The sequence below is a fragment of the Lucilia cuprina genome, chromosome 6 (genome assembly GCF_022045245.1).
Source record: "Lucilia cuprina isolate Lc7/37 chromosome 6, ASM2204524v1, whole genome shotgun sequence".
Taxonomy (NCBI): Eukaryota; Metazoa; Arthropoda; class Insecta; order Diptera; family Calliphoridae; genus Lucilia; species Lucilia cuprina.
This window is the reverse complement of record NC_060954.1, coordinates 63,799,061-63,817,704: the sequence shown is the minus strand read 5'-3', so window position 1 is coordinate 63,817,704 and position 18,644 is coordinate 63,799,061. Positions and strand designations below refer to the sequence as shown.

At 26.7% G+C, this 18,644-nt stretch overlaps 2 protein-coding genes across 12 annotated transcripts in view; one reads left to right on the top strand and one right to left on the bottom strand.

The window, feature by feature from the left end:
- The window catches only part of LOC111690175 (inositol-pentakisphosphate 2-kinase), a 194,293-nt gene that overhangs the window by 124,223 nt on the left and 51,426 nt on the right, over positions 1 to 18,644 (top strand). For 3 of the 6 annotated variants that reach the window (XM_046955173.1, XM_046955177.1, XM_046955171.1), the window contains one exon: positions 8,822 to 9,404. The exons of 1 other annotated variant lie outside the window; for it this stretch is intronic. The gene's annotated coding sequence lies outside the window, so the exon portion shown is untranslated. Of the gene's footprint in view, positions 1 to 1,929; positions 2,063 to 8,800; positions 9,405 to 18,644 lie in introns of those variants that run through there. 2 more of the 6 variants (XM_046955174.1, XM_046955175.1) reach the window with 2 other exon arrangements.
- LOC111690197 (homeobox protein orthopedia) overlaps positions 2,141 to 18,644 on the bottom strand; it is a 34,627-nt gene continuing 18,123 nt past the window's right edge. For 3 of the 6 annotated variants that reach the window (XM_046955178.1, XM_046955179.1, XM_046955183.1), the window contains 4 exons: positions 3,957 to 4,161; positions 3,671 to 3,796; positions 3,041 to 3,201; positions 2,141 to 2,931 (listed from right to left, as the gene is read on the bottom strand). In XM_046955178.1, the coding sequence (XP_046811134.1) occupies positions 2,542 to 2,931; positions 3,041 to 3,201; positions 3,671 to 3,796; positions 3,957 to 4,161 (882 nt within the window). In that variant the 3' untranslated portion in view covers positions 2,141 to 2,541. The remainder of the gene's footprint in view (positions 2,932 to 3,040; positions 3,202 to 3,670; positions 3,797 to 3,956; positions 4,162 to 18,644) is intronic. The other 3 variants (XM_046955181.1, XM_046955182.1, XM_046955180.1) reach the window with 2 other exon arrangements.

The window sequence follows — 18,644 nt, the reverse complement described above, 5'->3', positions numbered from 1 at the left end:
GCTACACTTAAACTTATAAACCCATCATCAAATCGTTAAGTTAAAGAAAATTTTGCAGGTGGTTCTATATGTGGATTTTTGGAATAGGCCCTTTCTGAATTCACCTTAACTACACTTTGTAATTCAACTTAAATACATATTTATTTAAAGTGAATTATGATTCGATTCGAAAAAAATAGGAATTCTCTTTGACATTTTGATAATTTTTTTACATATAACGATCACTAAAAAAATTTCATTGTGTTTAGCTAATAAATAAAGATTTTATTAAATCAGAACTCTAATATTTCTTTGATGACCTTCATACGAAATAATGATCTCACTTTTCTATTCAAATTATTTTAAAATTTATTTTTTCTTAATTTTTGTTTAAATAATACTTAATACAAATGTTTAATTTTAATAAGTAGTTTAAATTATAATTTCTTTACAATACATAGTCTATTACATTTATTTATTTACTTATTTATTTATTTATCATTTTTCTGTATATTTTTTATTTTTATTAAGTTTATTTCATTAAGTCTAGAGGAAGAAATTTAGTAAACTAGTTATTACATAGTACATAGCTGACTTCATTTTGTATTGGATTCACATTGAAATTGGCATTTTGCCATTGTTTTTTATTTTTTATTTTGTATTTTAATTTATATATTTTTTATATTATTCTGTTATACATAATAAATACATATTACTATTTCTTTAATGGAATGTTGTTTATTTTAAAAATTAGATTTTTGTAAAAAATTTGTTAAATATTTAAAATTAAAAAAAGTAAACAAATATACAATATACATAGGGATACATAGGAACTAGTTATTCTTTATGTCTCACACTTTAATTTTTAAACTTCAAACTGGAATATAAAGAAAAGAACAAAATACAAAAAAATCTAAATTAGAGAGACAACATTTGTATAAATCTTAAAATTAATACTTGTAGTAAATTTTTATCTCGTATACATGAATTTATATTTGTATTTAATTTATGTTTTTAGATTCCGTTATTTACTTTTGTTGCGGATTTTCAGTTTTTTTGTTTATGTATATCTGTCTGTGTTTCGGTCTTTGTATTTGTATTTGTAATTGTAATTATATTTATTTATATGTATTTATGTATGTAGTATTATAGCACGCTTAATTAATTAAAATAATATATATTTATATTTTTTTGTTATTTTTATTACAATAGGTTTGAATGTGTACATAAATATTTTTATATGAATTTGTATAATTGTTATGTATAGTTTTAAATTTAAAAAAAAAAAAAAAAAACTTTAAATAATTGCTAAACATTTAATTTTATAATTATTTTTCTTTGTTTTTTGTAAACTCGTATAATATTTATTTATGTTTTTAGTATAGTTTATATTTAAACTTATTGATTTGTTATTAATATAATTATTTTATCAATTTTACTTATAATTAATTCATTAAATGTTTTCGTATACATTGTTTAATTCGTTTTTATAGTCTTGTATTGCATTTTTAAATATTATTTTTAAATGGTTTTAATTACTTCTTTCTTATTTGAATATTATTTACATAATTTATTTATTTTTGTATTTGTTTAAACTAAAAAACAAAAACAAAACTCTAGGAAAATTAACAAATAAAAACGAAAAAAACAAAAAATTGTTTACATAACGAAGTTCAATACAGTTTAGAATCACGAACAAAAGTAATTGGTATATAATGCAATTTTTTGCAAAAACAAATAAAAATAAAGTTACAGCAAGTTGACACAAATAAACAACTGATAATTGTATTGTAAGACTTTCGAATTTCGAAAATATATTAATTTGATCTGCTCAAACTATATAAACGTTACTCCTCACCTTTTATAATACATACGGTTTTTTTGAATTGTGTCCAATAACACATACACTATTCTAAAATAATTCATATTTATATTATTATCTATTTCCAGAAAAGAAATTACCGTTTTACTCGCAATAATAGAGTTATGACAGTCATGTAGTAAATGGACTATTAATTTGTAAAAATTATAGTAATAAAATAAATTAACAATTTAAATAAAAACAAATAAATCATTCAAATTTCAAGAGGATTTACAATCCCTCTTTCTTCTGCATTACTAAACATTTTACTAAATAACTTAAACGTCATATGTAATTATGTATGAAAAAATAAATAAACTGTATTGAACCAACAATTTAAAAAACTTTTGTATGAGGTTTTGTTTTAAATATAAAATTAAAATAATCAAATCCTCTTTTTTTAAATTTAAAATTAAACATGCGTGGGCATAATTGCCCATAATTGAATTTCAATTATTTTACAATTTAAAATTAAGATTTTTAATTAGGAAACTTAAAAGTGTAACGTAAATTAATGACAGGGTGTGTATTGGATATTTTTTATGCCACTCTGTAATACACATTCTTAGAACATTCATAAAGCTTAGAAAGCTTTTCTACTGCAACCATTTTGTGTGACCAACTTTTATTATACAGTTTTTTCAAAAATCCTGTTGTGGAAATCCATAGTCAGAAAAGCTTTCAAAGCTTTTTAGCAAATTTCAGTAGACCGAATTATGATGTTCGTAACTGTTGTGAGCAGCAGCCGCATGGTGCAAATATGATGGTATACCCGTTGTGGCATTCAGTTCTGAAGCTCTTCGACGCAAGGCAGCTATGCTATGCCCACGCCATACATCGTCCTCGTTAGAGCCATCTGTCGGCGATTGCATGGATTGATGACAATGTGGTAAGAGTTGTTGCTGCTGTTGTTGTTGTTGCTGCTGGTGTGCCTGGTTGTTGTTACTTGCATTGGATTCAGAGTGCTGTGCTTGCTGTTGTTGTTGCTGTGGTGGTGGTTGATGATGATTTTGAGTCTGTTGGTGATTTTGCTGTTGTTGAGAAGCTTGTTGTGACGGTGGAGGTTGTTGTTGGTGATGAGGTTGTGCACTCTGTTAGTTTGTATAAAGGAAAATAAAAATAAGGGTTAAAATTTGTTTATCCAGTACATCATCCACATCAAGGTTTGTAACTGTGCTAATTGTTTCAAATTTAACTCACCATATCACCATTGAGTTCATTTTGACTAGGATTCGGTTGGTTTGCTAGAGGCGGTGTGACCGAAGAACATGAATTCATATTCGGAGGGGTTGTGGCTGTTGGTGAACCATTGCCTCCACAACCAACGCCGCCAACACTATGTTGATACATCATTGAATCGCCTGAAAAAGCAGAGATATACATACAAATATTTACTACTGAAATATTTTCTCATGCCACTGTAATGCGTGTTATGTTATGGAAAACCACTACAAATATTTTTGTTTTGAAATTTTTGTCTCCGAATTTTTAATTATCATCTTTTCCTACTTAATATATTTTCGGCATGCTAATTAACAATTTAAACTCTTTCAACACCGGAATGCTAATTTTCAATGCAAATATCAAAATAAAAACTCACCAAAAAATCTTATATATTTTTCGTTTACAATTCAAAAATCAAAATGTTTTTTTTTTTCTTTTGAAAAACAAAAGTCGTGATTCGAACATGTGTGTTAAAAAATTATAACTTGTATTTTTTAACCCTTTGCTGTCCCTGGTTTCTTATTAGATTAAACTACTACTACTACTACTACCAAAATTTATAAAATGTAATTATTATTTATGTGTGAGTGATTTTGTTGAACATACCTAAAGCATTTAATCCATAATGTTGATAACTACCAGCACCCATAGCGGAACCTAAATTAATACCAGAATTTAAACCACTATTTAATGAACTTGAAAGCGAAGAAGATTGATTTAGTTGGCCAAAACCTTTGTTTGTTAAGTAGTTTTTTTATTTGTTAGTGTTTTAAAAATTACAAATTGTCATAAAGAAAATAAAGAAAGGTAGAAAAGGAGGGAAAGAAAAATACCACACCATTATGTAAAAGAATTGTTTATTATGTAAATAAAATTTAAACTGTTTACATACCTGCTGTCATTGGATTGACACCCACACTCCAGCGATCACCGCCAAACATGCCTGTTCCGCATAAGCCTTCTCCCATTGCAATGTTTGTGATGTTGGCACCGAAAGGAGGTAAACCATGGGAAGGCAGTAAAGCGCCTGGTGTACGGAATACATTGGTGGTCTTCTTGCGTTTCTTCCATTTGGCACGACGATTTTGAAACCATACCTGAATAAACCAAACAATAATGTTATTTTAAATTTTACAATATATATTAATTATTTATCTATTTGATCTTAAACCTAAGACTAAATTCTGGGTTTAAGATATGTAGTATATAACACTAGCACCTTTGGCCATCAGCTGAAATATTAAAAATTTGTGTATTTATAAGTATACAGTCAAACTCTTTTATAACGAATTCTTGATTTTAACAAACTTTTTTCATTTGTAACAACCTCGACTTTTTCAGTCCCTCAAGTACAATTTTATAACGAACTACAAAATCATAAGAAAATATTATTTAGCTTTGTTTGAAAAAACAAACAAAATCAATGGTGTTTTTTAATGAATATCAAATAAATTTGTAATTCATATTCTTTTAATTAATTAAGCTATGTGTTATTGGCTACAAGCATGAAATTAAGTAGCAAGAATCAGGGATAAATGAGAATCTATAAAAGGCAACAAAACTGGCTACAGTTTCTTTTTTCAAAAGGTAATTTTTGAATTTTCAACAGCAACATGTAATTAAACATGTAGAGCCTGTTGAAAGCGAGAACACATAAAACCTAAAAATTACTTTTTGGTACTTTTTCGTTTTCCAAAGGTACGTTTTGAATTACGTAGAGGCTGAAATAAGTGAGAATATGTTAAAGGGTACTTTTTCTTTTTTCTGTTTTGTTTGTGGTACATTTTCGTTCTTCAACTCGTATTTTTTGGAATCTATAAACATAAACTCATACACATATCCGTTCTTTAATTGTTACTTTTTGAATATATTTTAATCTTTGAAACATATTTTTTCCAATTGATAATTTTTGATTTTTCGTAATAAAATGAAAAACGATCAGGAGAATATAGAACTTTTAATTGTTTGATCTACAAAAACCTTACCCGTCTTATTACGAAATACGCTGATAAATTAGACTGGTCAACGGATTTCGTTATAAAATATTTAAATCATCAATTTTCTACACCTACTCTCTTTTTTCCTACTTCATGTTCAAATTTATTAATAAGACTCATTAATGAAACATGCTGAACATGATTTTATACAAGATCAATTACCGTAACAACCATTGTGAAATAACATTTCTTTTATAAATATATACACATATACATGTACATACATATGTATGTATTTCTGCTCGAGGAAATTTACATAAAACATACCATCTATGTATTTATTTATCTTGTAAATTTAAACCTTAAAAGTATTCATTATTTACATACATAGTTGTACTCATATCGTCTTGATAGAACAAGTTTTTGTGTATTGTAAACGTAATGGTCTTTGTCGCATTTGTGCATATGTTTGTATATTCATGCATGTATACATATATGTCTGACAGATTTCTAGAACAGCAATTCATATGTTATATGTTTTCTTAAAACTACAATTGTAAATTTATATTCACACATAACATACAAAAACATACATACATACATACATACATACATACATACATACATACATACATACATACATACATACATACATACATACATACATACATACATACATACATACATACATACATACATAATATAAAGGTATAATGTTTTTGTTTTATTAAAATTTCTATCGATAATTGAGGTTTGTTTCTGTTATTTCTACTACATACAAATTAGACTTTAAGAAAATCTTTACGCAATATTAGAGTATGTGAGTGTGTTTGTTATGCAAAGGGAAGGACGTTGATTGAGTGTTGAGAGGTTTAAACATTGCCTACATGTTTGCTTTTTTACCAAATGTGTCAGATTGTTAGGAACTCTGACAGTTACAAGCAAATTTTCAAAAAGGTTTTTGCTTCGTTGTAATGAAAATGTTAAATTATTGCTATCAATAGTTGTGCTTTAATTTGAAAAAATTGGAACAATTTTAGGGGTCACTTCAGAATGGTTTTATTTACCTAATATACATACATATATACATACATATTTAGAATATGGTCAATTATGGACCGAGCTCTTTTGAACTAACAACATATTTTTGTTCATTTTTTAAACTGCAAGTGTCGATTATGGACCGATACTCATAAAATTTTGTACATAGATTTCGTTTTATATTGACCTTTTTTACGTCCAATTCTATCGTAATACTCGTATTGTAAATAATACCCAAAACTCTTTCCTAAAAGGAATCTATGAAGAATTTTGTTCCTAAGTATAAACGTTTTTATGTCGATTTTCATCGCTAAACTGATAATTTTCTGAATCCTCATAATCAAATTTTTCAAAGAGGACTTTATATTGTTATATTATTGACCTATCATAACTATAGACAGATTTTGGTTCAAATTAAACTTATTTACATTGAACCTTGTGTGGGGGAAATGCGAAAATGTGGACCAATTCAATACCAAACAAACCATAGCAATAGAGAATATTTGTGCAAAATTTCTACTTGTTGGCTCTATCCGTGTGGTTCATATAGTGATTTCAACAGAAAGACGGACGGACATGGCTAGATCGTCTTAGAATTTAAATCAATATAACCAACATCTTTTTTGTTGGTGTGCATAAAAAAATATATTACCGCATCTTGATATTTATTCTGATTGCTCTGATCCTTACCCAGATCTAAATGAAAAATAAAAATAAGTTTTTGGCGTATTTAAAAATACTTTTTTGATTAACTTTGATATCATTCTCACAAAAATTGCAATTATTTCTTCACAATTAATGAATTGTGACAAATTGTGATGAAATCGTGAATAAGTTAAACTCTGAAAATGTTGCTTGCATTGTGAATATAGCTTTAAAATGAATTTCCTATTTTTATTTTTCAAGATCAAAATATGTGTGTATATTCAAACATATAATGCGAAGAAGCAAACATTGCAAAGAGTAAAATGTAGTCCCAATATTTTTAGTTTAAGTAACTTTACTTGTACTGTTTTGATGACAGTCCCACGGGTATTTATCATCACTTGTTAAATTATAACAGAAAATAATTTTGTGCCAGTTGGTTGCTTTTCATTGCCTGTCTATCCACCTTTTCTTTTTTTTGTGACAGACAGACACAGATGCATACGTACATAGATACAGACATATATTAAATTTGTATTTTCCTGTGTCTAACTATTTGCAGGTTAAAAGTTTCGTATAATGCATTAACGAAAACAATTTTAATGTTAAAATGACAACGCCAAGATATATATAACTTTAATATTTAAGAGATTCATTTCAAGGGTTGTGTTGATGTTGGTGGTGTATGAAGATAACAAAGTGACCTTGGCTTATTTGTATTTAATGTGCTATAGGTTTTGTTTTTTCCTATTTTTGTTCTTCAACAATTTTATTTAATAGGAACTAGATAGTTCAAACATCGATTTCCCTGTTTTGAAATTTAAACATTAGAACGTAAAATATAAAATATTTTCATATTTTATTCAAGAAAATTATTAAAGTAAATCGATTTTTACAGAAGTCATAAAAACGTGATTTGCATGCATACTTTTAGGTGTGAATTTCCGTTTAAGAAACACCGAACACAAACAAAATCACAACCTTATTTAAGGCTTTCTAGCAGTCATAAATTGCCATAACATTAATAGTTGTTGTTGCTTTTGTTTTCTATATATCCTTGCCATCATCACGCTCCATACTCGAATAGACATAGTACATATAAATAGGCGTTAAATGAGGTGGTTTCACAAAACATTAAATTATCGCTTTTTTAATGTGTTCGTTTTATTTTTTAAGGGTGTTTGTAAACAAAAATTCAAAATATGAAAAAAACGTTACAAGGTTATTGTATTATTACATGTGCGCGCCTTTTCCAGCCGCCTTAATTATGTTTAATTTTTCATAACCTCAACCACTAATTTTAAACGAATATATTTAGTTTATTAGTCCATTTGTAACATTGAAATATTTTCAATCAAATTCTCAATTACAGGCAAATATCGGTCTAACTTTAACGTAACAAATTGTGTACTCTATATAACGAAAATCAAACTCCTGTTTTTATATTGATATTGTTAATGTCAAAAAACGCGATCTAAAAAGCCAAAATTCGTTAGAATGTAATTTAATGGAAACTTTTGCTTGAGTAAAGTTTAACCGGATACATTGAATTAATACATTTTTACAGCAAAATAAATAATTTTGAGGAGGATGAAGATATTCGAACATGGCGTTGTTATTAGCAATTTAAAATAATATTTGAAGTAATTTACTAGAAAATATAATTCCGATATTTTAATTAGGAGCATTTTGCGTTTTACCTAGCTTTACTCGTAAAATGCATTGTATGGAATATTCTTAATCGATATATATATATATTAATTAATAAAATATCAAAAAAATTAGGTTTGTTCAATTCGACTTGTAAAAATAAAAACAAACTGTAGGTCAATTTAAAGTCGTTGCTACTACAGCATTGCAGTTTTTATTTATTTACGTTACTTTTTTTAACTGTCAGACAACTGTTAACATTATATATAAATACGGATTAGGGTCGTCCAAATAGTATATCAAGTTTAAAATATTCAACCTGATTTGTATCTCCTGTTCAAGAGCCACCCTATATTATGTTCGCACACATACAATAATGTTTGTTTTTTTTATTATTTTGACAAATACTTATTTTGTTTTTTTTTTTGTTTTCTTGTTTTGACTGTAATAAATACTTTTTCAGTATTTTTTTTTTTTTGTTCAGAAATCTCCCTCATGCATTAATGATGAAAATGATGAGCTTGCAAAAGGAAAAAGCGAACAAAAAACCATCAACAAAAAATTGAAAACCAAAACAAGTCAGTAAAAGTTAAAAGGACATGAAAAAGCAATCATTGGGTCGTCATGAGTAATGATTTTGTATTTCAACATAGAATGCAAACATGATAAATAGGTATTAAATTTTAAATATTAAACATTTAAATTTCAAGCAAAATTTAATGATTGCGTAAAAAACAAATGGATTAGATATTATATGTAATACATAGTAATATATTATATTGTTTAGTTTAATCAAAATTTAACCAAAATTCTCAACCAGCCCATTGTTGTTATATAATCATTAAAAATCTTGTTTAAATTTCAAAATTCCTATTTTCGTTACGAAAAACGCACTATGTTAAAATAAAAAAATTAACCGATATGCCCTATATTTTTTAATTTCATATGTATGCATACTTTCATAGTAATTATTTTTATTTGATGTTTGTTTATTTAAAACTTTAGATTTTATAAAATTTTAAGCATTAAACAAAACTGTAACTTGAATAAACGCAAGAATTTATTAACTGATTTTTCTCTAAAAGTGGCAATTAATATAAATATCAATATTCGCAATACGTACAACTCAATAAGATTTGAATTTCATATTGATGTTGACAATTTCAATAAAGTTGTTATTAGTTGTTTTTCATAACTCTTTGTTATATTTTGTTCGTTTTATTGGAGAACAATAACAAAAATTATAAAACGTACATACATAGTACATAGTATGACAATAATCAATTGGAATTGTAATAAAAATCAAAATGATATTTTTCTTTATGCTGGAGTGTGGGCCAGAGGGGCTGCATGTTAACAATGATAAAAGCAAATATTGAATATTTGTTATTTGTTTTTTTTCCAATTTGATTACGAATTCTTTACAAAATTTTATGAAAAAACCTAACCAATCAAATATCAATTGAAAAAGCTTTTATTTTGTACGAACTCATTGCGATGATCTCGTCTATGTGTGGGAGTGTGTGTTTTAATATTACTTAACTCACTATTAGATTAAGCCATTTTATACACAGCCACATTATTATTTTATTTTTCTGCTCTTGTGTCTGAAATTGTCAATAAACTTTATGTTTTTAACAAGTGCAAAACGCCAACCAAATGTTTCTTTTGCAATGGAAACCGAAAAGTGAGCAAAAAAAAAACTGGAGGAAACTAACTAAAAGATTTTATTGAGTGGTTTATGAAAATCGCTTTTTGGCCAATATCTTTTCATTTTCCAAGGATTTTTTTATGTTTATTTGCAACATAAAAATGGTCGGAGCAACGTGAATTTTTTTTAGTAAATATGTCAGTGAGTATGTATGTGTTTGCAATCACACACTAGCAAATATAAAGCCTTTACTGGCAAACGATTTATTTTATGTTATCTTTTAAATCCTATTTTACGACAAAAACAGCAGCAGTTGCTATTGCTGCCAACGACAAACAAACAGAAAAACTGGAGGAAAATACTGAGAGAACTCTTGCTGTTAATGTGTTTGAATATTGTTGTTGACAGTTTTGTTTCAATTTAATACGCCCTCTCAATAATATTTAACCATTTGCCATCATCGCCGGAGGAGGAGTTGATGGGAAAAATTTAAAAACTATACAAACCTTTGCTTAAATTTAAAACAGTTGTTGAGAATTTGATGTTTAAATTTAATTAAGTAATTAATAGCAGTTCAAAAGTATTGTTGAAAATTTGACGTTTTTCTCCTCAAATCCGAAGTTTTTGAAGTGAAAATTTCAGAAAAAATACAGGCTTTCGCATCTACATCTGACAATTTTTGTAACTTTGCATGACGAGTAATATAGGAATACAATTGACAATACTGTTTATAATGTTATATGAATAAATATAACAATACTCTTAGCGATTTCAAATATCGATTTTTTGTTACTTTTTCTTCTGTTTGTATAATTATGACAGGTGTTTAATTCGAAATTTGTATAATGGACAATTAATGTTGTCTGTGCAAAGGACATTTTTCATAGATGTAAAAAACATATTAACACTCCACCCCAAAAAATACCACAACCACTGTTATAGGATGATAGTGTCATAATCATTGTGATCATCATCATAATCATCTAATAATTCTATAACAAACAAATCAAATGGCAATATTATGCTGGTTATTTATATCAAATTCTATACACAACAGGTTCATTATATTCCCAAACCAAACATTATACGGATTTTAAGTTACAAACAAAGGGAATACCAACAGACAGACAAATACAACAAAAAAAAAATACAGAAATCTCTGCAGGCACAAACCGAAGTTGCGTTTTTGTTCGCTCACCCTTCATTTAACAGACCATAAGTTTCTTTCTTATTAGATTTTGAACAGATTTTTTACTTGTTCACTTGTGTACATGAACGAAAGTGTGTCGTCCGTTTTAACACCACGCACCCTGGCAATTATTGTTGTGGGAAAGCTGTATCGAGACAAAAACCTCCCTTACATATGACTATTTATTTGTTGTTGGGCACTGTGGTTTAATGCTTTGAGCTCAGACAAAAATTATTGTTTTTTCATGAACTACTTTATGACTTGACTTTTGTTTATTAAAAAGTTTTTTATTTGTTTGTGTAATTGAGGAGAATTTTTTGTTTGGTTTTTGGTATAAGTTAAATCACAACAAAAGTTGTAACATGAAAATGCTTTAATGCGCTATTTTAAATACAAGGATGTCATCCTCATTGCTTTAACATTTAAAGAGCTGCAATCAGTTCTTTTATATTTAATGAATAAATCGATAATTACGCGGTGAAACGAAGTATTTGCTTACAAGTTTTAAAGATTAAAAAAATACATACATATTTACAAATGTGCATACGTGTTATCTGTATTAAAATCCTTAAACATTTTCAAAATGTAACATTTTTAAGCGATTTGTGTTATTAAGAAATTAGTAGATTTACGAGAAAATTATTCCTAAAACACATTTTCTGTGATTTTATAAAAAAAAAATAAATCTTTGAATATTTTACTTTTTTGGTCACTACCGTCATAGAGGTTGACTTGGGTAAAATTAGTTTTCAAATTTAAAAAATATTGCTCCGGTTTCCTAATTTTCCCTATCTAGTTTAAGTTTTGAAGTAAAGATCAGATAACAAAATTAAATTTGTATTACATTTTATATTGTATAAAGGCTATAATCATAACACTCATAATATTTAGTATTGCCGACACAAGCATACACTTATAGATTTTAAATGAAGAACTTAATTCTATTCTGTCATAACATTTCATTGGTTTACCGTGTTACAAAATCAAAAAGTGAAATAGTAGGAGTAAGACGTGGAAAGGGATCTGAAAGAATACCAAATCTCACATTCTATCAAAACATCCCCATCGAACAAAAAGTGAAGATGGATAAACATTTACACAACAACAACACTACCAAGAATAGAATCAGAATCCATGACATCGTATTTTAATTTAATTTTAAATTAAATGTCAACATAAAAGATAATGTTAATGTTATTTCAGAATTTTCGCTTCGTTTCGATTGTTCTACGTTTTTTGTTCATTTGTATTAGATTTTCGTCATAGAGAAATAAAACTTTGTAAAAATAACAAAAAAATTTATATAGAATATGAAATACCTAAATGTTTATTTCTAATGTATTTTTTACGTTTTATTTTTCACATAGAAATTTAAAGGAGTCATCTATTTTTTTAAAATGTTACTTTAGTAACCTTCAAGATGAAACATAAAGTAACAATTTAAATTATGCATATTTGAATGGGAATTCTAAACAATGAAATATTTTTTTTATTTTTAACACAAAGGCATTATTTAAAGTTTATTAAAAATAAACTTGATAGAAAATTTATAAAGAATTTCATTAAAAAATAAGGACAACCAGCGCAAGTCAATTTTATCAAAGACCCCCACTAACAAACATTAACAGAGGGTTGAAATTTGGATTTATAACACTATTGTGAATGATTTTGTATATTCTCTCTAGCGCTCTCTCTTTCAGTCATTCTCTTTTTAATTATAAACGAAAGGTATTTAACAACAACAAAAATCTTTTACTCCTCCCTCTAGTATCCAAATAAACAACATGAAAATCAAAATAAAAATAATAGAAAAACTTTAAACATGCACAAATAAAGAAATCTATGTACATACATACGTACACGTTTACAAATATTTCACTTCCGGTTGCTACTGACAATGCACACACCAACATTCATGCATTCATTCATTTGTGAAAGGTAACTTTTTTTATAACACACATACACAGTTAAACACATGAAAGCAGAGCATCCACAACTTGAATTTCGTAACTTAGGGACCCAAATTGGAAATTCCAAACATCGGCAATAATAACTTTTCAAGATGGATGTTTTTGGAAAACGTATTTATTTTTGTTGTTTGAGATCAAAACATCCGCAACGGTAACAGTAGCAACTATAACTTTGAACTTGTACATGGCAAGAGGTAAATATTTTTGGGACTAACATCCATCCCACACACAAATTCACGACAGTGAATGATGCATGATTGGAATTTTTAAAAATTTTACTTTTATTGTATATGTAGTCAAGGTAATCGTCATTTAAGAACAACATTCAGCAACATCCAAATTTTTAATAGTTTTGTTGCTTGTGTGTTTTAATTTTTTAACAATTTCTTTAACACCATTTTAGAGATTAAAATTTTGGTGTAATAACAACATTTTTTTAGTTTATTCATTAATAACAACACTTTTTAGTTTATTCATAAAAGTTGGCTTAAATCTTTTTATATAAACCATCTTTTAATATAAACCTAAATTTTCTGATCATGTATGGTGTAATTCGATATAGACATTCGACATAAACAAGTACATTAAAACTGTTCCTAATTGGTTCTATCTTTCATATAATCACTATTATCTTTTTTTAAATACATTTATCAATATTTGCAAAAATGATGTATATTATCGCACAATATTCGTTATTTGGATAATTTGAATAATAAAAAATTTTAATTGAAAGAGTTTAGTTCATAATTAAACCAAGTATTTATTTAAGACCCTTTTTCAAATATACCCGATGGTGACTTCTCTTTGTTATTTATTGTAAACACTATTGTATGTTTTTCATTTAAAAACAAATACTTCGGGTTTACAAAAACTTTCAAAACCGAAAAAATTGGCGAAGCTCGACCTTATTTTTGAATGAAGGGTAATCACCATACATATGTAGGCTTTCAAAATCATGTCATGCATATCCCATCATTGTATACTACGAACTAAATGTATGCCCATTGGCATAAATATCCACTTTGAATTATGTATACCAATCTTACACATTAAATAACGCCCACTGTGCACAGTAGGAAACCAAATTAAAATAAACATTGGTGGAAACATAAAAATGACCAACATTACAAACATTTAATTTGTAAAATTTGTTTAAAACCAACCCCAATCCCATGCCATTCATCTCAAGCTAGATAAGAAGAAATATGGAAAGGAAGGAAACTTAATTTAGCATGTAATAAGTCACAACAATGTTTCCTTTATATGTTGGCTTGAAAGCGTGCGTTTAAATGTTTGTTCACAGTGTTGACACGTGAGTTAATCTGTAAATACACAGTTATTGGTAGTCTGGGCTAATACCTCTTCCTCCTGCTGCTTCTCCCTTATAGTATTCTTACAAGTGAATTGTGTCTATTTGAGTAGGTAGGCCTTTCCCCAATTATTTCGTTTTTAGGTATAATAGTATGTATGTGTGAGCATTTGGAAATTGTTTAAGGAATATAATAAAATTAACTTATCATGAACATTAGGCTTTCTTACACCCCGTCTCCTTTTCTGTTTATATTTTATTTGTTTTTCTGTTTCTAACCAAATTTGATGATGTTAAAAGATTTAAGACATATATCCCTTCAATTTATGTTCTGTTTACAGTATTTATTGGTTGTTATATTAAATTTTACTGTTTCTTATTTAAAATTTGCAACATGTTGCTTTGTAACTGTTGCAACGTCACGTGCTAACAAGTAAAAAAAAACGACGTGTGTATGAAGACTACTTTATGAATTTTTCATGATTAATTTATTTTTAGTTATTTTTTATTTGTTGTTGTTTCTGTATAAAAATCACCAGTATGAACAAATGAAAAACAAACAATTATAGAAGTGTATATGATATCAACAAACATAAAATGTATAAAAAGAAAATTGGTTTTCAATTCCCTAAACTATTATTAAACTATTGAAGATTTCCTTAGGAAGTGTTAATATACTTATATCCCTGTAGTAACAAAATTAGAAAAAAAAATAATATATTATAGATTATTTTCTTATTAAAAGGAAAAAAGTTTTTGTTCTTTATTTGCTAATCACCCTGTCTCCCAACAACATGATAAATAGCTTGTATTCAATGCTGTCTTAATGTTACATTAATAGACTAATTTCTTGCAACTATAAATCACAGATAGATTTATAGCTTACAGACTTACATTCACCCTGTTATTGACTCTAATTTTATAGATAATTTGGAGTAGGAAAAATAAAAAAAGATCCGACGGGAAAATTGATTGGTATGCTGTATTGCGATTCAAAAAAATTGGTGCTTTTGTTACCTCCTCAAAATATATTTGCTATTATCCAAATTATTTTGAGTTTAGTGTTGTCTACTCGTGAGCTGGACAGTTTCTAACAATAATTTTAACACTATTCTATGAAATTCACTTGTCGATGATGCTCTTAAAATGAATATAATTATTTAAGAGCAACATATCATGGTTATAAAAGTCTTTTTCCACATTATATGCCCACAATATTTTTCTCTCCGTTTGGACAGTTTTTAAACACTAAACAATTGGCATTTTTTTGTAGCAATTATATTATACACGAAATGAATGTATATATTTATAGACTAGTAGTAATAACCGCAATTCGGTTTTGTTAGTACGTTTTGCAACAAACCAAATTCTAGTTTACATAAACTGCAATCTACCAATTTACAAAACATATTTTTTTGTTAAACATTGACAAAATGTTGTCAGGACATTGCTGTTGTTTCCCCCTCTTCTTTATTGTTTTCAATTAAACCACTGCAACCATAAAGGCAGCTAGACATTTCGTTTTAGATATTTGAATTTTGCTTTTCAAAATACTTTTAAAATCAAAATTAAAAAGAATGTGTGCGTATAGTAATATCTGGTAGTACCATAAAATATTCTGTTATATTTTACATTTAAAGCCAAAATTTATATTTTATGAAAATCACATAAACTCAAATTTAATCATACACCGAAATACTATGGAAACATGTATTTTAAAAATGACTACCCAGGGTAAAAATAAAAGCAACAAGAAAAATAATAGTACATGTATAATAGGATGGCCCAAAAATTGTAGATGCTGAAGTTTCATTCTAAAATACCAATGTTTCTTTTTGACATCAATTCAAAGGATAAAAAGGACATATATTTAGTATGTAAGATTTTTTAGTGATTTTTTTTATAAACCGATTTATTTATTCTTCTTAGAAATTTATAAAATGACATATTTGGCAATCAAAAGCGGAATCATAGTCAACTTAGAGAAAAATAAAAATTGTTGAAAACGTTTTTTTAACTTCATTATATTTAATTTTGTTATATTGTTTACAATGTAATATTTTTTTCTTTAAAATAAGTGAAAAGAAATTATTATTTTTAAGAACTTTTAAAATCAGCATTTCACTACTCTTGTTATGGAAATGTTCAATATTTTAAACTGCAGCAAAAGATCTTAATATTCTTCTGAAAGCATACACATCATATCAACATTTCATATCATTCCTTCGTGTTAAATATGAACAAACGGAAACCTCCTTTGATTTTGTTCATCAAATATTGTTGATCCATAACAAATATTTAATAAACATTAACTTAAAACGAACTTTCAAATTTTGTTTTCGGTGGGAACATCAATACTTTATTTCTTTTTATAAGGCAGCCTAATACATACATCCATATATTTTCTGCAACCAAAACGACGAAATTGTTAAAGAAACAACAAAAGTCAGTTAGGGAATTCTACGGTTGAAGCAGGGTGGATACTGGCAGTATGGCGTTAAAGAGAAGAGATTTTCTTTATACGACAATCAAATTTACAGCTTCATTAAATAGGTTTTGTTAGGTGTTTTTTTATTTTATTTCTGTTCCTGCTACTTTAGGTTTAGTGAGATATTTGGTAGACATTCACTCGAAAATTTTATACAAGCTCACACAAATGTGTATACCAATTTACATTAGGGTATATCAATTATATATAATTTTTGAAAATTTCAAATCGGCCTAACAATTTTATTCCATTAATCGATCAATATTTGAGGATTAATCGCTCGAATAAATGAAAATTGCCAAATTTCAAATAACGAATAAACCGAATAATTTATATAATTAACCGATTAAGAAAAACTTATTTTAATTCAATATTTTTATAACAAATTTACTTTCTGTATTAATTGCATAATTACTTTTCTATAATAAATAATATTTATTGGATGATTTTTATAACAATACTTCAGAAACATTGTAATAAGTTGTTTATGTGCTCATGCAGATTCATTTCGAATTTTTGAAAAGAAATCTTGTCTTTACTTCTACATCCATTTTTGAGGAACAGTGTTGTGTTTCTTAAGTATTTCGAAAAAGTTCTTCAACAATACATAGTTATAGACTAGTTCATTGGAATGTATGAATTCTGGAACTCGTTGATAAATCTCAAAAATATAAATTTAATATCTTTATATAGAAGAGGACTTCACATGAAAATAAATAATTTCTAATATTTGAGATAAAAATTAATAGAATTGAATTAAATTTAAAATTTAGTTTGTTATTGGAAGAAAAATATTGTAGAAAAGAAATAATTATTAGAACAACATACATTAATTTTCCTTTTATTCGATTAACCGAATAATTTTGAATTATCCGATTATTAACCGGCCAACTTAAAACCCCAAATAATTATTTGTGGAATAAACCGAATAAGACAAAAATCCGAATAATTGAATACTCAAATACATATGTATGTATGTGTATGTTTATATAAAATTCTAATACATAACTAGAAATGCAAGAACTTAAAATGACAAAATATAAAAGTGGGTGTTTTATATTTCTTTGTGGTTTAGATAAATGTCTAAAGTTTTTTTTTTTTTTTTTTGGGGAAAATATCATGCTTTCACTGTTGTAGGAGAATACTAAGGACAACAGGTGGCTAATTTATTAAGACTAAAACTAAACTTTAATGATTGAGTTGAGAAATAATAAACAAGGGTTTTTTTTAAACCTAAATTTTCAATATTTATTTAAAGTTGGGAGAAATATTTTCTTTCCTAATTAAATTTCAGTTTGGACATTTATGGTAGAATACATATTAAAATTAATATTTCTTATGAAATTAAAAAAAATATTTTTTTATTATACGAAGTTGTTATGAACAATGTACATTGGTCTCCTTTAACTAAAATTGGCCTAAAGTAAATATTTTTTTTCATAAAAAATATAACGCTATCACTAGTTTTCCCATGTTTATTGTATTAACATTCAGGTGATGCATCAAAAATAAAAAATGTCTAAACAAATTCTTTTTCGACAATATTGTTAAGTATGTATTAAAGGGTGTTATTTAAATCATCTTTACAAGCAAAGACTATATAAGTGTTAACGACTTTTATAAAAGCTATTTTTTATAAATATATATTAATATTTTATAAAAAAATCAATTTATTGAATAGATTTAATAATAAGTAAAAA